General features: G+C 34.9%; 1 protein-coding gene across 1 annotated transcript in view; it reads left to right on the top strand.

The window, feature by feature from the left end:
• The first annotated feature begins 7,332 nt into the window (after positions 1-7,332).
• LOC118197675 (serine/threonine-protein kinase 32B-like) overlaps positions 7,333-23,573 on the top strand; it is a 79,471-nt gene continuing 63,230 nt past the window's right edge. The window contains exons 1-2 of the mRNA XM_035369208.2: positions 7,333-7,466; positions 13,620-13,791. Coding sequence (XP_035225099.1) covers positions 13,665-13,791 — 127 coding nt within the window. The 5' untranslated portion in view covers positions 7,333-7,466; positions 13,620-13,664. The remainder of the gene's footprint in view (positions 7,467-13,619; positions 13,792-23,573) is intronic.

The following is a 23,573-nucleotide window of genomic DNA, read 5'->3' as shown; positions in this document are numbered from 1 at the left end:
GAAAAAAAAAGATTCATGGTTCGGATCCCGGCAAGCGTACTATTGATTTCTCATGTTGCCAGCAAAGCTGAAAATGAAAAAAAAAGTATTTGAAGGCAGAGTTGTTTTTTAATGTGTCTTATCTTTAAAACACAAAAGCGTTTCTTTAATTTGACCTATAGAATTTGCGAAAATTTTCAATATTCTAATACGTTTGCGTAATTTTATATGACTGCGTAATTTTATATGACAGTCTGAGATTAATTCAGACACAATAAAACGCCGAATAAATACCAATTCAGAAGTCAAACAACAAAAATCAGCGTTATATTTACAAAATTTTCACAGGACTAGTTTCGATGGTTTTACCGAACCACCATCTTCAGCTGCAAAACCGCAAATGAACAAGATAGGAAATAATAATTAGATAAGATAAGAAAGCCTGGGCAAGAATAAGCAAGTGGCGCCATCTGTTGGTGAAACCAGAACTAAAACATAATTTCTTTAAAGGCCGAAGGCAAATTTGGATTGGAATTAGGATCATTAACTAGAACAGAAAGATTTTTATGAATGTGAAATGCCTCTAGAAAATCCAGTTCTCCAATGGAAGATGTTTTTTGAATAATTTTGGCAGCAGAAAAACTGAAAGTGTGGTTTTCGAACCAACAATGTTGAGCAACAGAAGACTTCTGTGTTTCCTTTTTTCTAACATATGCCTCATGTTCCTTGACGCGAAATTTTAAGGCTCTCTTAGTTTGGCCAATGTAAATTAAACCACACTGGCAAGGAATCCTATAAATACCCCAGGAATTCATATCCGGAATGGGGTCCTTGAGTATGGAACTCGGAATTTTATTGATGGGAGAATAAACAACCCGAAAGTTAAATTTCTGCAAAATATGTGCAACTTTATAGCTAATTGATGGAAAGAAGGGAATGACAACAGAAGTTTTATAATCTCCTAAAACAAGAGTGTGCCTTTTAGTGTGTTGAGATGAGAATTTTTTAACTGCTTGATTAATAATGTTGGGTGGAAAGCCCCTGTCAATGGCTATTGCTTTTAAATAATTTAGTTCTTCATCAAGGGCTATCATTTCAAGCAACTTAAAACATTCACTTATCCCATCTGTTGCGAATTGTGCCAGATTATATGCTCTTCCCAAAATTCATAAAACTGGTATTCCTTTCCGCCCTATTGTATCAAATTTAGGTACTGCCTCGTATCCATTAGCTAAATATTTAGTTTCTAGATTTTCAACTCTATTAGATAATAACATTTACACCATAAAAAATTCAATAGAGTTTGTAAAAAAAGTTAAAAACATTTCTCCTAGTAATTTACTCATGGTTTCTTATGATGTCAAATCATTATTCACCAATGTCCCAGTGGAGGGTGCATTAAGATGTCTAAAAACCAGACTTCGCGAATTTCATTTCTCTTGCATCGAAATTGATGAGCTAATTTCTCTCACTCAACTCTGTTTGAAACAAACACATTTTGTTTTCTAAAATAAATATTACAAGCAAACTGAGGGATTAGCCATGGGAAGCCCCCTCAGTCCCATCCTGGTTGATATCTACATGCATTATTCTGAATCAAAATTGTTTGAAACTTTAAACTTCCCGGCATGGTTCCGCTACGTAGACGATACTTTTACTCTGTTTGGAGGTAATAAAGATGATTTAAATAAAGTTCTTTCAACAATGAATTCTATTGATCCTGCTATTCAGTTCACGTTTGAACTTGAGACTTGCAATTCTCTTCCGTTTCTCGACATTCTGGTCACACGTAACACATCCAACTTCAGTACTACGGTTTACCGTAAACCTTCATCGGTTTGCCTTCCACCACACTTTAAATCATTTTATCCGACTAAACAAAAGTTAGCTTCATTTTATCCCTATGTTTTCCGTGCTCTTCAAGTTTGCTCCTCCAAACTAGCCCTTGATGAAGAACTAAATTATTTAAAAGCAATAGCTATTGACAGGGGCTTTCCACCCAACATTATTAATCAAGCAGTTAAAAAATTCTCATCTCAACACACTAAAAGGCACACTCTTGTTTTAGGAGATTATAAAACTTCTGTTGTCATTCCCTTCTTTCCATCAATTAGCTATAAAGTTGCACATATTTTGCAGAAATTTAACTTTCGGGTTGTTTATTCTCCCATCAATAAAATTCCGAGTTCCATACTCAAGGACCCCATTCCGGATATGAATTCCTGGGGTATTTATAGGATTCCTTGCCAGTGTGGTTTAATTTACATTGGCCAAACTAAGAGAGCCTTAAAATTTCGCGTCAAGGAACATGAGGCATATGTTAGAAAAAAGGAAATACAGAAGTCTTCTGTTGCTCAACATTGTTGGTCCGAAAACCACACTTTCAGTTTTTCTGCTGCCAAAATTATTCAAAAAACATCTTCCATTGGAGAACTGGATTTTCTAGAGGCATTTCACATTCATAAAAATCTTTCTGTTCTACTTAACGATCCTAATTCCAATCCAAATTTGCCTTTAAAGAAATTATGTTTTAGTTCTGGTTTCACCAACAGATGGCGCCACTTGCTTATTCTTGTCCAGGCTTTCTTATCTTATCTAATTATTATTTCCTATCTTGTTCATTTGCGGTTTTGCAGCTGAAGATGGTGGTTCGGTAAAACCATCGAAACTAGTCCTGTGAAAATTTTGTAAATATAACGCTGATTTTTGTTGTTTGACTTCTGAATTGAGTCTGAGATTAGTTAAAGCGCTTTCAATTTGCAAAAATGCAAATTTTTGTTCTCTGTTTATTAAATCAGATGTACATAATAAGCACTAGGGTCACCATAGGAACGCTCTTTTGTTTTACTTCAAATGCGCTGCATCTTGGAAAAAATATTAAGCATTGGGGAAAAACTGTACTGCTGCTGATAAGGAAAATGAATTTCTCTGAGATGCCAATGCAAAACGGACTTTTCCTCGAAAAGAAAAGTTCCTCTCGTGATTCATAGGGTACTAGGATTCTTTTTTTAACGATAAAGGTCAAGATGTTGCTAAAATATCGGTGTGTGGTGTTAAAATACCAGCTGGATATTTGTTTTTAATAAGTGTATCTTACAGGATATTGCATCTTTTAAAAGAATATTTGAGAAAATTTCAGTTTTTTTTTTTTTTTTTTTTTTTTTTTTTTGATTGAAAAATAGAATGTTAAGAAAGAGTTTTATAATACAGCGGCAGATAACGATTTACCAGCCCCAAATAATTATGGCTATAATAATTTGGAATGAATTAGGATGCACTAAAATTTCGCAAAGGGCTTTATTCTATAAAATTCGAATTTCAAGGAAAAGTATTTTTGTTGCTTATTGCCAAATGGAACATAGTATATAGAGCAGCGAGGGGCGTAGAATGGAACAATACATAAATTTATTTTTAAAATAAAACTCTGCTACGAGCGTACTTTTCAGTCAGTTCGTGTCTGGCTTTAGGTCAGAACTTAGTTCCTGCTGATATACTAGACGTATTGTAGTATTTGCATCTAGCTCACTATACACTCAGGTTCAAAAGGCTAATCTTCGCGTTAATAGTCTCTGTGAAGCATTTCAGTTTAATTCTTATTTATTTAAGTTAGTTATTAAATGAATATTTCTTATTTTTTACGTTTTGGACCAAAGGTGTTGGCCTCTGTATCCCGAAGTGCGGGAGTACCTGTACGTTGTGTGAAATAAGGGGTAAAGTTAACCCTTCTTAACTTGTTTGTCTATTCAGAGTACACTCGAACCTCTTCCCCCGCAGAATTTCTGTGATGTTTCCCTAATCAATTAGAAGAAACAGTAGTCCTGACAACGTTACACAGGGAGACGCGGAAACCAGCCATACAGCCAGCTCGTTCGCCTGGGTTCGAACCCGGGACCAACTACCAGTATTCAGCAATCTTTAACCTTTCGACAACTGCTGGTGCTTAAAGTTAGGGTAATGTCAAGATTTATTGATATGTCACGTATGTAGGCATTGAAAAAGAAGTATGTAGTATCAAGTAACGGAAAAGCTGGCCATGATGGGGCAGATTAAATAGGACTGTTTGATTACCCTAAAGCACACTATATGAACATAATAAATACTTTTGTAGACGATTTACGAAGTGAAATTGGCTTCTATTCCCGTTCTAGATGGGGCACCACAAAAATAGCCACGCAGCCAGCCTTTCCCAAACACTGAATCCATGAGAACAGGCTTTGTCTCTTGCCAAACTCTGTGGACAGCTTAGGGGCTTCGAGAAACATGGCAGCAATGATGAATTGGTTATTTAATTCTGTGGATGATGAAACTTAAGATTTTGTGGAATATGTTATTTTAGGTACTTGTGCCTGAAGCCGAATTTTTTAATGGGAAACATGTATGTGCTCGAAGATATGCTTAAACGTGAAGGGTAAGATAATTCTTTTGTAAATTTCTAGACATTTTTCAGGATGCTAAGAGGATGATAATTTGGGGGAAAAACATGATCTCGGTAAGGTTTAGGACAGAATGCAAAAATCTTTATTAAATTCGTGTCTGAAGATCATTTAATTTCTTTTTAAGGTGGAGATTACTCAATTATAAGAAAGTTCAGTAACTAAATTTTTAGTTTTAGTAAGAGTTATGGTTTCAGTGAGACTAAAGTTCAGTGAGTTTTCGTAAATAGTTGTTGATAATTCCATTAACAGCGTGGATACTGAGAGATAGTTTAATACCTATTACGTAGAAGTTACGAACAACATATATAAAGTATAACGACGTTAAATTTTAAAAATTGTTTCTTATTTGATTTGTAGGATTTTATGTTAATTAATCAGTTATTGTGATTTGAAATTTTGCTATTACATCTTCTTTCTGTGGAATGTAAATTACTTTGTTGCAAATCCATCAGAACGCAAATTAATTTGTTGAGCATTTAAGCCAAGGGTTTCGATGTTTCAGAGTTAGACGTTTTGATAACCTCGTTTTGTAGTTATGTTCTATCTCCAGCTCTGCTATCAGTTTACTCCGGCTTCAGCCATTTTGCTAGTTGAATTTAAAAGCGTGCTGCTAGTTACTTGAGCTAGCTTGAAAAGACTGCTTTATGTGTAGTCTAATTTTTTTCTAAGACTTCGTTATTCGAGCTTAAACTTTCAGTTTTATGGTAATTTAAGTACTCACAACTGACGGAGTTTTGTCTATAGCACAAGGAGTATCTTCTGTTAATTTCAAGAGACAAATAAACAGTTTATTTTAACTTTCATAGAACTTTGTCATCGTAATTCACACTGGAGCGATAATTCGCTTGTCAGTCTTGTAGAGTCTGAATTTTAAACTAAACTTCTAGGAGTAAACAGAACCTTATAGTATACAATGGGCTCCAAAAACAATTATTCATGTTTCTTATTTTTATTTATAATTTGTTAGCCCAGAGAGGCGCTAGTCCTGACGAGCTATTAGTCACAAAATGGGATTTTGCGTTGAATCACTGTAAAAGTCTGAATCACTTTTCAAATTGTTGCCACCAAATATTATCGACCTATATTATATTTAAAGGAATTAAATAATGAAGAATTTACATGAATGTATGCATATTTTTCCCATTGTGAAAAAATGACGGTACCTAGCGTCATCATCGAATTTTGAATAGCTTAGTCGTACACCCGAATATGGACACCTGGAAGCCCGAATTTTTAATTTCGAATTTGTTTTAATGTGTATTTCATATTTTGTAAAACTTTAACGAATATTTGATTAACAAACTCAACGATCTCAAAACGAAACAATGGCAACACTGTATGGGGGAAAAATTTTATCTCCGGCTCACAAGATTGTCTATCGGAATTCTAAAGATAGGCTGTTTTTAAATCTTTTTAGCCTAAAGAATTACTATCCCAAATGCTTTAGAAACGTGTATGTCTATGTAAAACACCCTCTTTGGATGTAATATAAAATCTGAAAGCATTCAGACTTTTTTATTTTAATTTTTAGTCCAAAAGGGCAATTTACTTAGAAGGACTATTAATTTCGTTTTGGCATTTTGCGTTGATTCACTACAAGCATTGTTTCACTCTTCAAATTGTTGCCACCAAATATTATCGCCCTGTATTATATTTGAAGAAATTAAATAATGAAGAATTTACATAAATGTATGTATGTCTCTTACATTGTGATAAAACGACGATACCTAGAGACATCCAATTTTGAATAACGTAATCCTCCTGCGAATATGGGCATCAGGATTACCAAATTTGAGATTTGGAATTTGTTTTAGTACCGATTTCTTATTTTGTAAAACTTTAACGAATTTTTGATTAGCAAACTCAATTTCAAAGCGAGCAATGGCAACGTTGTACAGAAAGAACATTTTTATCTCCAGCGTGCGAGACTGTGCACCGGAAATTCTAAAGATATGCTCATTTAAAAATATTTTTCGATATTGCTCTTAAACTGAATTTTATGGTTTAAGTGCGAAGAACATGATATTTAATAAATAATAAAGGTAACACAAAATGTTAAAAAAAACGCCGCTTTGAACGTAATTTAAAATCTGAAACTTTCAGATATTTTTTTTTTTTTTGTGTGTGTGTGTGTGTGTGTGTTTTCTTTTTTATATTTTTTACTCACTTGTTATTATTTATTGTTATTCATTATGCTTACTTTTTTTATTTGTTACGTTTTTATTCATTTGTTATCTTAATGGGAAAGGGAACAAATGCAAATCTTTTATTTTTGGAAAATTTTCATTTTTTTCTAAAACAAAATTTACGTATCCTGACTTTATAGATAAATTAACAATGCAAAAAAAATTTTTCAAAATGCGTTCGTTCTTTAACCTATCGTGTTTGGCTTTTATAATTAACAACCTATCTGTACTTGATTTGTATATAAAATTTCATGTAAATTATATATCATCACTTTAGAAAATGCTTTCACACTTTGCTTAAATATAACTTCTTGTTATAAAGTTTTTTAAACTTTTTCTTTGTATTATTTGCTTCTGTATCGTAACATAATGCAATCCATCTTTCTTCTAATAATTCAAATATTATATGTGAGATTTTGCGACTTCACAACTTGCACACCTAACACATCTTAACCTCACACATGCATCACATCTTAACCCAAGTATCCACTATGTATTATTACGGGCAAATAAATGTTAATAACAATGGCATAGTGATGTGTTTACTAATACGTATTGGGGGATTAAAAACTTTTACTCTTTCCGAAGAAGAAAGAAAACTAAAATAACTGAGTTCTTCAGCCGCGTCAGCAAAATAAAACAATAGAATTTTAAGCACGGAACGATAAAGCTTCTCTTTTATTGATTAAGAAGTTAAAATCTGCGCCTGCGCTCTAAAAGTTATGACTTCGCGTAAATGAGTTCCAGTCTTTTCAGTTCGTGGTTTCCAGTTACAGCCGTAAAAGTTTTCTTCGACTTTTAGCCATATACTCAAGAACAAAGTCTTAAAATTATTCCGGCTTGCAAGAAGGTAACTTCAGCATAGGTAACAGCTCTTTTTATATGTAGTTTAATTAATATTCCTTTTTACTTATAATCTATTGTGAAAAACGGCGGGTTATTTTTTCAATCAGAATTTTATCCAAAAAGGTTAGCGAAATGCGAATTAGTTAATATAAACTATAGCAAATTCAAAATATTTTTAAATTTGCTATAGTTTATTGATAACTGTTAGGTAGTTGATCCTAGTATATATAACAAACGACAAATAATTGGATATAACACATGAAAGATCTAATTAATTTGTTCTTAAGAACGTTTTTTATAGCAAAGAATAAAAAGCTTTATTAGCTTCTCAAAAGATGCTTCGGTGAAGGACTTTCTAAAAGTAAAAGGCATATAATAAGCTTTCGATATAGGAAACGAAGAAATGCCTCATTCAGTAATGGTTTTAGTAAACGGATATCGAAATTGGGAGAAAAAAAAAAAAAAGAAAAAAAAAAAAAAAAAAACCTTTTTAATTTATTCCTCACTTACATATACAACTGTTCCTGCAACAAAGTTACTGTAAGGGTTTGATGTTTACCGTAATCGTTGCTAATATCAAATAATGCTGAAAATTTAGTAAAGCAGTTAACATTTTTAAAAGCAAAATTTTCATTTGATTCCATATAAGAACTCATAAAGAGTTTAAATGGAAGGAGAATTAGGTACTTCTGTTCTGAGGTATTTCTCCCGCCTTTTTAGCGTGCCTTCATGGTGTGGTCGTCTGCACGCTGGGCGCATATTCCAGAGGTCCGCGGTTCGATTCCCGGCGAAGGCATTGCTCATTTTTCAAGTCTCCTTCTTCAAAAATAACCTAATGACTCTACAATGTATTATTCCGTCGACAGTAAAAATGTCGCCAAACAGCTCTGTTTAGTGCTAATTACGGATAAGCATGTTGTAATTACGCGCTAATAACATCTGCGTTTTCGTCCGATGTAAGCCTCATTGATTCTCGATAAGTCATGTTTTGTTTTTCTGAATATGGACATAAATTAACTGTTACTGCTGTAGTTTTTCTTGCATTTTGAAAAACGGAAACATTAAAATTTTGAACCTGCTTTCTACAAAACTTCAATTATGTACACGTACACCTTGCACAAAAATATAGGACAGTTCTATATCTCCCGTTCAACAGTGCCGATTGACGAAATTTAAATTGCGTTTAATATGTATTAGAATATGAATTAGATTTATATATAGCTTTACTCAAACATGCGTATTTTGACACAAAATTAAAATTTTTGTGAAACGGCATGCCGATATATTTTTATATTTCCATTCTACGACTCTTATACCGAAATATTAAATTTTGTATAATTTGCTGAAAATCTTACCGAGAAATTTAAAAATTTATCATGGCGCACTTTGTTCAATTTGCGCCAACAATAACTCACTTGGCGAAATTCTTAATTTATAGCAAACTATTTTCCTTTCCCTTTTTACACTATGCACGAGCAAATTCGTTTTCGCACGAGCACGAGCAAACACGTTTCATCATTCATACTTTCAAATAATTTTAACAAAGTTCTAAAGCCCATTTGACGTTATTATCGCTTCTAACAAATACGCCAAATTTCGAAATGTGCAATATATGAATTAAGTATATCTTTGGAAATACTGAATAAAAAATGTCTATACCCTTGCTAATGCTTCACTGTCATCTAATGCTCGCTTATACCCATTTAAGAATTTATCCATGCTTCTGCATAAATGTACTCCCATGAATATTTAATAACTACAATTCGTTGTTGGTATTCTAAAGAAAAATTCATTTCCACCCACATGCATTATCAATATGGCCGACATTTCGCCTTTTGACCGGTAAAACCGGAGGGCATTATTCAACGTCATATTAAACAGTACCCAAATGTGTTCATCTAAGGAGCCATTGGATATAATGAGAGATCTCCTCTGCTAAAGAACTGAAGGTACTGCCATCAGGAACCGTAACATCAGAGGTGTTGTAGAAACGGAAGTCAACGTAATTCTGGAATTCAATAGAACCATACTTGTCCATATATTATTAGAAATGTTTAAGATTTCTTCTCAGTACATTATTTATAGCTTCTTCCCTGGTTTTTCCGTTCACATAGTAAGTCACTTATTGAACATGTTTAAGACTTCGTGCAAAGGCAACTCGCTCCTGACATTTATCTCGAAGGCAACCTTTGGGCTCAGACAGAAGAAATGTGGAATACTATCCCTCAGGTACATAATTCAAAGTCTGTTTGGTTCAGTGTCTGTTTGATTCAATGTCTGTTTGATTCAATGTAGAAGCTCTTACTGCATCGTATGATAGCTTCATCAAATTTTTGATTTGAGGCATTTAATAGTCTTATATTATTTTATAAACTTATCGCTTCTTTGTATTACTACATGTGGTAAACAGAATAGATTTAATTTCAGTTTCTTGTTTCCTTCATGCTGTTGCAGTTTTCCCGAGAAGAAGCATATTTTTGCTTCTAGGGTATACGCAGTAACAATGTTTTAGAATCATTTAGTATATACTAATAATGGTTACATATATCCCCCCAACAACATTCGGAAATTTTCTGCGATGATGATATAATTTTCAAATAAATTGTAAAACTAAAGAATTCAACTCAAGATTTAAGGAAATAACACTCAATAAACTAAAGAAGAAGATAAACAAACATTTTTGAATTCTTAAAAATTAAAGTCACAAGAATAATTTAATATAATCCTGCATCGTAAACGATTTTTATTCAAAAAAACGGAAGGAAATCAGACAATTTAATACAAATAAAGTTTAGTGAAAGAGGATAGCTAAAAATGGCAAAAAAGAACGTCAAAAAATTCAAGATGAGCATAAAATGACAGAAAATAATTTAATGTAAACAGTTTCTGAAAAACGAGAAGAAATGAAGATGAGAAAAACATAAAATTGAAAGATATTGCATTTTCCCTCATTTCTTAAGTATGTAAAAGATTCATTTTTCTTGGTAATTTAGGAGAATCATGCATTGAGACATTTAAATTAATGGGATTGTGAAGCGAATACAACAATCTACTTGTTCTTAACTCGTTATGATAATTAATATTCCGCACTAATCTCTAATAGAGCATTCACATGAGCTCAAAATTAACTAAAGTTCTAGAACAACAAATTTACTAAACCTGTGGATTAATTCTAAAGGAGTTTTAGTTTACTTCTTAAATCAAAAACGAAAAAAGGTTAACCGAAAGATAACATTAAACGATGAGAGAAAACAATCCTTCAAACCAACAATGGAATTTAACTACACTCCTGCTCAAAAAATAAGCGACAAAGACAAAACACGAAATAAAACAAAACCAATTTAATGGATGTTAGCGAACTTTATCTAACAGATTGGTGTGGCATTACTAGATCACATAGCAAACTACAAAGTAAAGCCAATACAAAAACACATTACGACCATCACATCGTGAAAAATCAAATGGGGCGGAAAATGTGCAATGGAAACATCACGTTCGTTACCAATGGGTATGACACCCTCTAGCTGAAATGCATGCTTGACAACGGCTAGGTAAACTGGCAATAATGTCGTTGATCGCTTGTTATTGCAGTAGAGCTCATTCCTCTAGAAATACATGTCCGAATTCATACAGGATGCCTTGCGGCACACTTCGACCGGCTATCTGTCATCCCAACATAACCACCTGCCCCAGGGACTGAGGTCCTGTGATCTGACAAGCCAGGCCACGGCAGATGTGGAAAGGTTTTACGCTCCAAGTAACTCCGCACTACTCGAGTTCTACACGAGCGGGTGTTACCACCCATAAGTATCACTGCGGTACACATTAGAACGATAAAAAAACTCACGACAGGATGTAGAATTTTGTCGCGATATCGGACGGCTGTAAATGGATCCACCAGGCATCTCATAGAGGTCGGGGAGGCCGTTCTTTGCTATCCAAGGCCATACAAGTAAGCCTTCTCCTCTGCAATAATCTCTTTCGATGATGTTTGGAGTCCAATAGCATATCCCTGGCTCTCGAAATACCATTTCGTTTCCGGATTCGTTCTGGATGTTAAATCAAGACTCATCCGTAAAGAGATGGCCCCACTAAACGAACACGCTCAGCTCAAAGCCTTTTCTCTATCAATGTCTGAGCCGGCATTGTTGGAGACCACCTCCTTGGACCGTACCTTCTGGCTCCTCGTCTGGACGATAAGGAAGGCAGGATTTTATCTTTCTACATGAAATCGTTCCTGAACTTATAGCAGAAGCTCATGTTCCTCAGTCGTTGTTTTGCTCAGCGTAGTTCCAGCTTCATGCAGCTCTCCCACACTGTTACTATGATGTTCGCCAACACCTAAACGTTATATTTGGACAGCACTGGATAGGTCTTAGTACTCCAGGTATTCTTGGTCTTGGTGCTTGATGGCAGGCTAGATATACGGACCCATCATGACTGTACTTCTTTTTTCTGGGGTCAAATGAAGACATTGGTGTACGAGATTCATGTTTATTCAGTTGGAGACTTCGCCGCTCGCATCGCTGTAGCTGCCGGGAAGATGCGAAACATACCAAGACTCTTTCAGAACATCAGGAATACCATGCGGCGTCGCAGTGAAGCTCATGTGGCTGCTTCTGGACGTCGTTTCGAATACCTTCTGTAACATGTAGTTTTTGCTCATGTAAAACTTGTAAAATTAATTGCAACAACGCAAAATGATTTCTGAACAATGCAAAATGATTTCTGTAACACTGCTGTTTCTGTTCTTTTTCTTTGGTTCTTTTAACCGTAGCTCGAGTAGAAGGCAATTCGCACCCTTGATTTTTCTGCATTTCCGAATCGCTTTTCTGCCCCCCTCATCTCCTGTAAGTCTATCACACCGGTAGCGAATCGCTGTGCATAGGGCACTATTATAAGATCTAGTTGTGCACTATACTTGAAATTACAGAAGTGTTTTAAAGGACGAAAATGTTCATGTTGTGGCAATGTCAAATTCAAAAAAAAATTTTTTTATTCGATTTTCGACAAAAATGCAAATCTAAATTTTAATTAGGTTTCCTGGTTCCTATGCTTACATTTTGGAAGAGTTTTATACTCGTTATGAAAAATAAGATCATAAGAAGTTTGACTCTTGTACCATGAAAACCGGGAAATTTAATTTCAAGATTTGTAGTTTTTGATATCGTTATTAGTTTGCCTTGAGATATCTGTTAATTAAGTTAAAACAATTCGAGGTTGTATATTAAACTATATGCAACAAAACTGTATATAATTTAACAGGCCATACAAGAAAATCTTGTGTCCGTATCAAATTTTTTTTTTCGTTTTTTCAACTAAGAATCACATGCTTTATCTTGCATCATTATCCACGATGCACTTAAAATGCAGCAATAAACTACAATTATAACTTGGACTAACGCATAGAGAATTATTTTCATGTCTAGGAAGATACGTTTTAACTTTGGATTCTTAATGTCGATGGTGAGAAAGTGTAAAAAACAGTTAGTTACAGTCGGTTAGTTTGTCAAAATATGGAAAAGCGCATAACAGCTATTTGCGTAACGGGAAGTATACTTTCGTAGTCACCCTTCTGAGAAAAATTTTCTCGTATTCACATTACCAGATTAGGAAATTTACGAAAATCAGACACGCAGCTTACTCCTTCGTCTCCAAACCGTGTAGAACCCAGAAAGTATTCAACAGTCTTAATCACTCAGTCACTGGTGGGGGCCTGATTGCAACAGGAAACACTAGGAAACACTTATTCTGTATTTTACTTTAATTTAGGGAATCCATTTATAATACCACTATTTCGCTTCCTATAGTCATAATACTTTCATATTGTACTCGTAGTACCATCAAACATGCAGTCATATTTCGCACTCGTTCTGTATATTATTTCTCATATTTCCTTTATAATTTATATAGATTGCTTCCGCATTTATTTATTGGATTCTAAAACGGTAATACATTTTCAATCAAGTATATATAATTTTTAAAAATTCTACACCTTATGAAACAGTGGATAAAGGAATTTAACAAAAAATTGTGTTCTTTGTGTTTAATTCGTACCTGTAAATTATGAACAGTAAAATCATATATATGGAATTATTTGAAAGATTATTTAAATGCATATTTTCAATAATTTCATTTCCAAGATAAACGTTATATTTTGTTTTGGTGCTAGCATATATCAAAGTCATCAGCTTCTGTGTATAAAAGATTATTTTCAATGGGAAACAGCAAAGGAAGAATTCCAAAAATGCTTTCGTGCTCTTCGCCGAGTCGAGACAGCTCCGTAAATACTTCAACTTCAAAATCAAGTTCTGTTAGTCAGTCATCGGCACAGATCAATTCAGGTAGACATATTTTTAATTCAGTTACTTATATGTATAATTCAGTTTCTTGTACATAAATATATGTATATATCAATATATATTTCTTTATGTATGTAAATCCAACTAACATGCTATCAAAATGACAATACCGTATCTAACTCATACTATTGACATAAGGTTTATTATATATACCTAACGCCTCGCATTACCTAGCTGACATCGATCAGGCATTTTTCGCTTTTAACTAGAAATAGTTAGCATTCAGACCTAACGGCTTAAATATTAGGTTGAAATGAACCATGAAGCTTACCATGAGCATGAAACCGTTAAGTTGGAATCTGATTTTAGGAAATAAGGTGACCTTCGCGAATTATTCACACGGGAAAGTCTTTAATCGCTGTATTAATTTAATTTATCTTGTTTGTATATAAACCCATAATATGTAATTATACATAATATACAGTACAATTATACATTAATATACAATACAAATAAATATACAATTAAACCTATAATGCAGAAAATTGCTTCTAAAACAGACTATTATTTCTAGGAATATCGTAAAATATAACTAAACATTCCTACTGGATATCCGTTCTTTAAAGAGCCCATTTCCAACGAAGAACAAAACCACTTGGATTCATAAATTGTATTCATACTAAATTTTGCTGTAATTGAAAGAAAGCCGCTAATTTATTGGATATCCTTGAATAGAATGTTTAATTAGAATTAAAACTAACTTGCAGTATCGGAAATTTAAAAAAAAAATCTAAATTTTTCTTCTTAAAAAAGCGATCCGGTTGCCTTCTTTTTATTACTGGATTGCATAGTTTAAAATCAACAGTTACCTTTCGAATTGCATCGGTATGCAAATGGCGGTATTCGGATAGCCTAACGCAAGTTGCCTTTCAAACGCAAAGGGTTTGAAAACACAGTTTTAAGTTCCCCCAAAAAAATATTTTCTACGCCAAAGTACCCAAGACACTTTGCTATTGGTATTATAAACATTTTTATTACGGTATAAGTATTGTTTGGAGATGCACTGGATGCACTGGTTTTAGATCAATTATAACAATGTATAATAAAGCTATCTTCACTGAGGAAGAAATGTTTTCCTAAATTATTTTCTGACGGTTTGAATGTTAACGTCACGTATTAGGTAAATTGTAAACTACATAAATTAAATAATTCTATGAATTACATCAATTACGGATATTAAAAATAAAGCAAAAGTGTAATGAGGAATACATATTTTGTTTTTAAATTTTATAAATTTTTAACTAGTGTAGATATAAACTGAAAGATAAATTTAAAATCTCATAAGTGGAAACAACACTGAAAACAGGTTATCTCTTGTGAATGGTAAATTAATACGTGGAATTGCAAACTTCCAAAGCTATCTGCGCTTTCAAAGTTACATCGCCCTCAAGGGCTCACTTTTTGTTAATATGGGTGTGGCAATTTCGAGGTACCCTAGCCCTTTAGGCGATCATCGTCTTGGTGAGACGGGTATGACGATCCTGGATCCCCAGTGATCTATCCTCTTTTCGGTCTCCTCTCCTCCGAGCTGAAACGTTTTCCCTTCCATTTTCCCTTGTGGTTTTCTCTTAGCAGGCTGGGGCTCGTCACGAGAAACTGGAACAGTCCTTATCTCTAGTTTTCGAGTGCCGAGAAAACTGCCCGCGTGTTTGCCTTGCGTGGTGACCCGTATCGCTGGAAAGGAAAAGTCCTGGTAGTTGAGGGGCGAGGTACTGTCCCCAACACACTGCTTCGGCCTCAGCTTCAGCTGAACAGGAGGCATCTTGTCCTCACGGGTGTCATTCGACAGGTCACTAGTCCTTGTGTCAGTGGCTTGGGGATAAGCTCTTGGGAGTACCTGCTTTCGGAAAAGCCGACTGTGGGGCTTCAGTTTGCGTATAGGTCTGGCTAGCCTTAACAAAGGAATCTGTGATCCCTTGTTGGGCTCCGCGGCCGGCGTGGACGTCGGACCCGAATCTTTTCTTCCTTCAATATGGCAATTTCTCATCTATATCTAATTAACGTTTTCGAGGTCAGTCACGTCGCTCAAAGTTTTAAGTCTTCTGAAAATTCTACTGCTAAAATAGTACGTACCGATGCAAATGCGAATAACCCAAACAATTGTCCCCGCTTCCATTGTCCCTGTGCTTCTGGAGAGCTGCAAAGGATGTCTCCTTTTGTAATAAATAAATAGATTCATTCTTGTATTGGTGAGGCGAGAAATATAAAGCGTCTCCGCTCTGGAGACTTGCTTATTGATACAACTTCGGCGACCCAGTCACCTTCTTTACTTCAAATAACCAAACTTGGACAAGCGAATCTCACTGTAACAGCACATAAGACGCTTAATTATTGTCGAGATGTAATCTCGGAATTCAACTTTCTCCATGTTCCTGAAGAAGAGATCGCATCCGAGCTGTCTAACCAAAATGTATGTGGTGTTAAGCGGATCAAGATGCTTAAGGAAGACCAGTTGATCGATATGAAACACGTGATCCTGATCCTTACGTCGCCCGATCTGCCTAAGAATATTAAGGCCAGATACCTAAATTGTCTCGTAAGACCTTATATTCCAAACCCTATGCGATTCTTCCAATGCCAGCGCTTCGGCCATTCTAAGATGTCTTGTCGTGGCAGCCTCACATGCGTCCGATGTTCACAGATTGGTCACGATTCTGATAATTGTACCACTGGGCCTGCGTGTATAAATTGCAAGAGTTAACACCCAGCATTTTCTCGCTTGTTCCCAAAATGGAGATCAGAAAAAGAAGTGCAGACTGCAAAAGTCACTAGGAACATCACATATGCTGAAGCCAGAATATTAGTCCTAAGCTTCGACCAAACACATCTTACGCCAGTGCTCTTGAATCATCTCGTACAGTTGCCACGCAAACATCAATTGATGCGCAGCTCTACCAAATACATCCCAACCGATTACAACCAACAAAAAAACCCCAACTCATTTAATGCAAAAAAAAAGGAACAGTATTTCAAAGCAAACCTAAAAATGTGAGTCAGAAAATAATTAATAAAAATAGAAGACCCAGCAACAGCTCTCTTGAAGGGATGATTTCTGAATCTGTGGGTTCAGATAGTATGGAAGTCGAAGAAGGTCTAGAAATTCCCAAGCATTTACTTCCACGAAAAACTAAGAAGCAGCACAGAAAGAACAAACATTAATCATAATGGCCAAACTCGTCTCAGGGAACTGTCGCGGTTTCCATTGAAAATTGCTCGACAACGAAGCTATAATCAATGCTTATCATCCTGTGTGCTTAGCCAATTCAGGAAACAAATCTGAAACCAGAACAACAAGCAAAACTTCGGAGGTTTTCTTTCGCCAGGAAGGATAACCTTGCAGGTGAGCATGCCAGTAGGGGTGTAGGCTTCCGCACTCACTGGACTATCCATCAAAAATCATTTCCTTTGACGACATCCCTCCAAGTTGTCGCTACTCAAGCAAATTTTCATAAAAATGTGTAACCCTGTTCAGCCTAAAAATAAACTCTGTATTAAAAAGAATTTCCTGCTACCATTTCAGGATTTTTGTATGTTGATGACCTACAAATTAGCTGTCGAAGTGCAGATATGAGACATGTAGAGAGACAGCTCCAGATCGCTTTGAACAGAATCCAGGAATGGTCAGACAAACAAGGCTTTACGTTTCGAAACAGAAGTCCGTGTGTGGGCACTTTTGTAGAAAGCAAGGTTTCCATACTGAACCTAAGTTATATCTTAACAGTTCGATAATTCCAACTGCACCTGAAGTAAAATTATTAGGGGTCATTTTCGACCAAAATTTGACTTTCCTTTCTTATATTTTGAAACTGAGAAAGAAATGTATAAAAAAAAACTAAATATTTTAAAAGTTTTGACGAACACCTCCTGGGGTGCAAAGCGTTGTTCTATGCTTTACATTTACAGAGCACTTGAACTTTCTAAACCGGAATATGCGTCAGTTTGTTATGGATCCGCCCGGTCTTCAGTATTGTCAAAACTAGATCCTGTTCTTCATTAACCTTTGCGAATCTGTTCTGGAGCTTTGAGGACATCTCCTGTATAGAGTCTTTATGTTGACTGTTACTAACCATCACTCCGTTTGAAGCGTGAGGGTCTCTTTTACAGTATTTTAATGTATTGTCTCAACTTGACCATCCTAATAAGCTAATTTTGCTTGATAATAAATGTGACATCTTATTTGAAGCACGACAATCTTGTGTGCCTTCTTTTTCTTTAAGAGTTTGTTCTCTGATTGAGGAACTCTCTCTCTTTCTGGTATCTCTCCCCCCCCCCCAAGCAGTACAGCATTTCCAAATTCCACCTTGGAAAAATACAGAATTCCATCTTCTTGATGCTTTCCACATTCACGTTAAAACAAGCACTAACGAGACTGTTTACAGACAACTTTTTGCTGAGATCCGGCATAAATATAGCAGTTATGTTTCCATATATAGAGCTGGATCCAAGTCAACTGGTCATGTTGGGATGGCATTTGTAATTGGAGACCACGTGGAGCGCAGAAATTTGCACTACGCTTCCTCTCTTAACATCAGAACTATCTGCTATATATTCTGCGCTTCTGTACGCATCAAATCTATGCCATAAATATCATAATTTATAGAGACTCGTACAGTGCTTTGAAACTTTTAGAAGCTGCTTCCAGCACTCACAGTCCTGATGTAGATATTCTAAAGTTAACATTAAACATTAACATCTAACATTATAGCGCGGTTACGAAATTCTGTACTGCTGGGTTGCTGGCCATGTTGGATTCAGGGGAAACGAACTGGCAGATATCTCAGCCAAATCTGCTGTTGATTTATACAGTCAGCATGTTCCTTTAACGGATATTAAGAAAGTTTTTCAAGAGAAAAATCCTAGAGAAGTGGCAGCTATTGTGGGATGCTTCCTCAATAAACTTCAAAGTGCGAAACCTATAATTGTGTATTAGAACCACGCAAACATCAATTGATGCGCAGCTCTACCAAATACATCCCAACCGATTACAACCAACAAAAAAACCCCAACTCATTTAATGCAAAAAAAAAGGAACAGTATTTCAAAGCAAACCTAAAAATGTGAGTCAGAAAATAATTAATAAAAATAGAAGACCCAGCAACAGCTCTCTTGAAGGGATGATTTCTGAATCTGTGGGTTCAGATAGTATGGAAGTCGAAGAAGGTCTAGAAATTCCCAAGCATTTACTTCCACGAAAAACTAAGAAGCAGCACAGAAAGAACAAACATTAATCATAATGGCCAAACTCGTCTCAGGGAACTGTCGCGGTTTCCATTGAAAATTGCTCGACAACGAAGCTATAATCAATGCTTATCATCCTGTGTGCTTAGCCAATTCAGGAAACAAATCTGAAACCAGAACAACAAGCAAAACTTCGGAGGTTTTCTTTCGCCAGGAAGGATAACCTTGCAGGTGAGCATGCCAGTAGGGGTGTAGGCTTCCGCACTCACTGGACTATCCATCAAAAATCATTTCCTTTGACGACATCCCTCCAAGTTGTCGCTACTCAAGCAAATTTTCATAAAAATGTGTAACCCTGTTCAGCCTAAAAATAAACTCTGTATTAAAAAGAATTTCCTGCTACCATTTCAGGATTTTTGTATGTTGATGACCTACAAATTAGCTGTCGAAGTGCAGATATGAGACATGTAGAGAGACAGCTCCAGATCGCTTTGAACAGAATCCAGGAATGGTCAGACAAACAAGGCTTTACGTTTCGAAACAGAAGTCCGTGTGTGGGCACTTTTGTAGAAAGCAAGGTTTCCATACTGAACCTAAGTTATATCTTAACAGTTCGATAATTCCAACTGCACCTGAAGTAAAATTATTAGGGGTCATTTTCGACCAAAATTTGACTTTCCTTTCTTATATTTTGAAACTGAGAAAGAAATGTATAAAAAAAAACTAAATATTTTAAAAGTTTTGACGAACACCTCCTGGGGTGCAAAGCGTTGTTCTATGCTTTACATTTACAGAGCACTTGAACTTTCTAAACCGGAATATGCGTCAGTTTGTTATGGATCCGCCCGGTCTTCAGTATTGTCAAAACTAGATCCTGTTCTTCATTAACCTTTGCGAATCTGTTCTGGAGCTTTGAGGACATCTCCTGTATAGAGTCTTTATGTTGACTGTTACTAACCATCACTCCGTTTGAAGCGTGAGGGTCTCTTTTACAGTATTTTAATGTATTGTCTCAACTTGACCATCCTAATAAGCTAATTTTGCTTGATAATAAATGTGACATCTTATTTGAAGCACGACAATCTTGTGTGCCTTCTTTTTCTTTAAGAGTTTGTTCTCTGATTGAGGAACTCTCTCTCTTTCTGGTATCTCTCCCCCCCCAAGCAGTACAGCATTTCCAAATTCCACCTTGGAAAAATACAGAATTCCATCTTCTTGATGCTTTCCACATTCACGTTAAAACAAGCACTAACGAGACTGTTTACAGACAACTTTTTGCTGAGATCCGGCATAAATATAGCAGTTATGTTTCCATATATAGAGCTGGATCCAAGTCAACTGGTCATGTTGGGATGGCATTTGTAATTGGAGACCACGTGGAGCGCAGAAATTTGCACTACGCTTCCTCTCTTAACATCAGAACTATCTGCTATATATTCTGCGCTTCTGTACGCATCAAATCTATGCCATAAATATCATAATTTATAGAGACTCGTACAGTGCTTTGAAACTTTTAGAAGCTGCTTCCAGCACTCACAGTCCTGATGTAGATATTCTAAAGTTAACATTAAACATTAACATCTAACATTATAGCGCGGTTACGAAATTCTGTACTGCTGGGTTGCTGGCCATGTTGGATTCAGGGGAAACGAACTGGCAGATATCTCAGCCAAATCTGCTGTTGATTTATACAGTCAGCATGTTCCTTTAACGGATATTAAGAAAGTTTTTCAAGAGAAAAATCCTAGAGAAGTGGCAGCTATTGTGGGATGCTTCCTCAATAAACTTCAAAGTGTGAAACCTATAATTGAGTATTAGAACTGCATACGAAATCGAAGGAAGGAAAAGTAATTTTAGCCCGTATTTCGTATTAGTCACTCTCGTGTCACACATAATTACCTTTTCAAGGCCGAGAGTGAACCTGCTTGTTCTTAACTGTGGGAGTATTCTGACAGTGCGTCACTTTTTAATTGAATGCTTATATTTTAGCTCACTTCGTTTGAAGTATTTTAATGACTGACTTGCCTTTTGACCGAATAATCGGGGAAGAGGTCAATACTCATGTATTTCAGTATTTGAAAAAAACAGGTTTCTATCATCTGATCTGACTATCGAATTTGATAATACCCTTGTGTTTTAATGCAATTTACTTTAATATCTCATATTTTAAGATTTTACACCTGCTTCACATTTCATATTTTTATATAACTAACTTCATTTCAATATTCATCATTTTATTACTTCTTTTGGTTTTTATGTCTGTTGTGTTAAATATATGATTGTGTTTAATTGTTTTGTGTATTTTAATTGTGTAATCTCAACATGCGTCTGGCGCTAATAACTTTTCCAGGTTGTGCGTCATATAAACCACTAAACCAATGTTACATCTGGCCATCAAGAATGCTGTTTCCAATTATTCCTATATTTAATTTTCAAATCAACAACAGCAATAAGATGCTTGAATGTAATTTCAACAATAAGATGCTTGAATGTAATTTAATTAATCTTTGTCAATAATCAATAAAAGCACTTTCCTAATGCTACTAATTTTATTGAGTTTCATGGCATAGATGAAATTAAAAAGAAATATTTACAACTGAAATACAATACTTGATGATACGAGACAATAATAGAATCGCAATAATGCTACTATTACGTTTCATTGTACAGATAAAGTGAAGAAGTATTTACAACTGAAATACAATACATGATGATACGAGACTATAACAGAATCGCAATAAAAATGGCTTTATTCAGAATAGCAGCTGAGTTATCAAGAACTTTAATTAAAAATTCATGACAAATTAATAGGAAAAGTTTGTTCTTCACCAGTCGTGACAGACAAATTGGAGACCTTGCTTGATAAAACCTACAAAATCAAAAGTAATTTCAGGCTGAAGTTCTTTATCTGAAGTATAATTTCAGGATGAAGTCCTGGTGTTTACTGACATCTTCTCTTTCCATATATCATATTCTACCTTAATCAGTTGCAATTGTGAGTAGTAAGATATAAAATACAAATTTTTGTAACGTCTTTTAACTCGTTTATATTACTGCCATTTAATAGCAACAAAAGAAATTGAAGAGGTTAAAGAAGTCTCTCTTTGGCTAATTAGTAAATCGAAAATTACGTCATCTTCCGTTGAAGAAAATATTATCCCTCATGAAAATGCAAACCGATTTTCTGTCTTTATTGATAAGCATGTAAATGTACTTTATTTTCCCTAGTGATTCACGCGTTTCCATAGAAACTGCCCAACATCATCTGACCTATTCTTAGTTCAAAACTTGGATTTCCTCTATGATAAAAAATCGAAATTGAAAAAATTAAGCTGTACATATATATAGAGAGAGAGATAGATAGATAGATTATATATAGATATATATATATAGATGGATATAGACATAGATATATAGATATCATCAAGAGATAATAATTAAATCAAAAGAGGGTGATTAACTAGCTAACAGGAAGAGCACAAATCAAAATCGAAGTAGTCTGTTAATCAAAATTTAGTTATTAACTCTTGATTGTTTATTTCATTTTGCAGCATACTGTGCTACTTAACAATGAATAATCTTTTAATTTTTTAAAAATTAACGACATGGCTAACAGAAATACAGCTGCGTACATGCATGTACATACATGAAAATTAAAGTATAAACAAGAAAAGATTTGTTTCTAGTATTAAATGTTAAAAAAAGAACTGATTCCAGTAATAAGCTTTTAGCTGAGATTTCTATTTACGATGTGCGTTAACAAAACCAGCATAAATTCGTTAATGTATTTATTATTTACGTCATTATTGTAATTAGGGCTTTATTTAAGTTGTTTATCTTAAACTGCGTACTACTTATTCGGTCCCTGTAAAAGTGCTAAATATTAGAAACCTGAATGCCTGCAATATTTTAAATATTAAAAATTAAACTTAATAATTTAATATCGGTAAAAACTGTTTCCTTCAATGTGGAAAGACACTGACCCTTTAGAAAGCTATTAACAAAAAATTATCAATAGCTTCAACGTACTGAGGAGTAGTTCCTGAATTAAGAGATCCTAATTTTGATTCATGGTTGCAAATGTACGTGAGATGTCTAGTGCTTTGGCGTACTAGAAGGCAACAACAGCACTGACGTAATTGTAAATTTCCAAGAGTTTCTACCAATGAAATCTGCCTATAAATAACAAGTGAATTCGGCATTTATTCATTCTGCCGACTTATGACTATCAGTGTTACTATGCGAACAGGTGTAAAATATACGTGTATTTGTAGGCTCGAATTTTTCAAAGCGTTCTCCTTTCGAAAAATTGCCCTAGTAATTTTCATGGGATCATGTGGCCCAGTTTTCATGTGGTCAGATCACGACCTTTTCCGAAATCGTAAGATGGTAAGATTTGAAACAGCTATCTACCATAGTGACATTCAGGGGCTACTCTCAACAACGTAACATCTCAAACTTGCAATACAAAAAAGAAATATAGAATAATGTGTATCATTTGATGAATTAGCTAATCGTTGCCACATGCTTGATGCAAATACCATAATAAATCTAAAACGATGTATAATAGAAATTAAAGAAAGAAA

The sequence above is a fragment of the Stegodyphus dumicola genome, chromosome 5 (genome assembly GCF_044657685.1).
Source record: "Stegodyphus dumicola isolate Sdum_Otavi_A_Nest chromosome 5, ASM4465768v1".
Taxonomy (NCBI): Eukaryota; Metazoa; Arthropoda; class Arachnida; order Araneae; family Eresidae; genus Stegodyphus; species Stegodyphus dumicola.
This window is presented reverse-complemented; position numbering and strand designations above follow the sequence as displayed.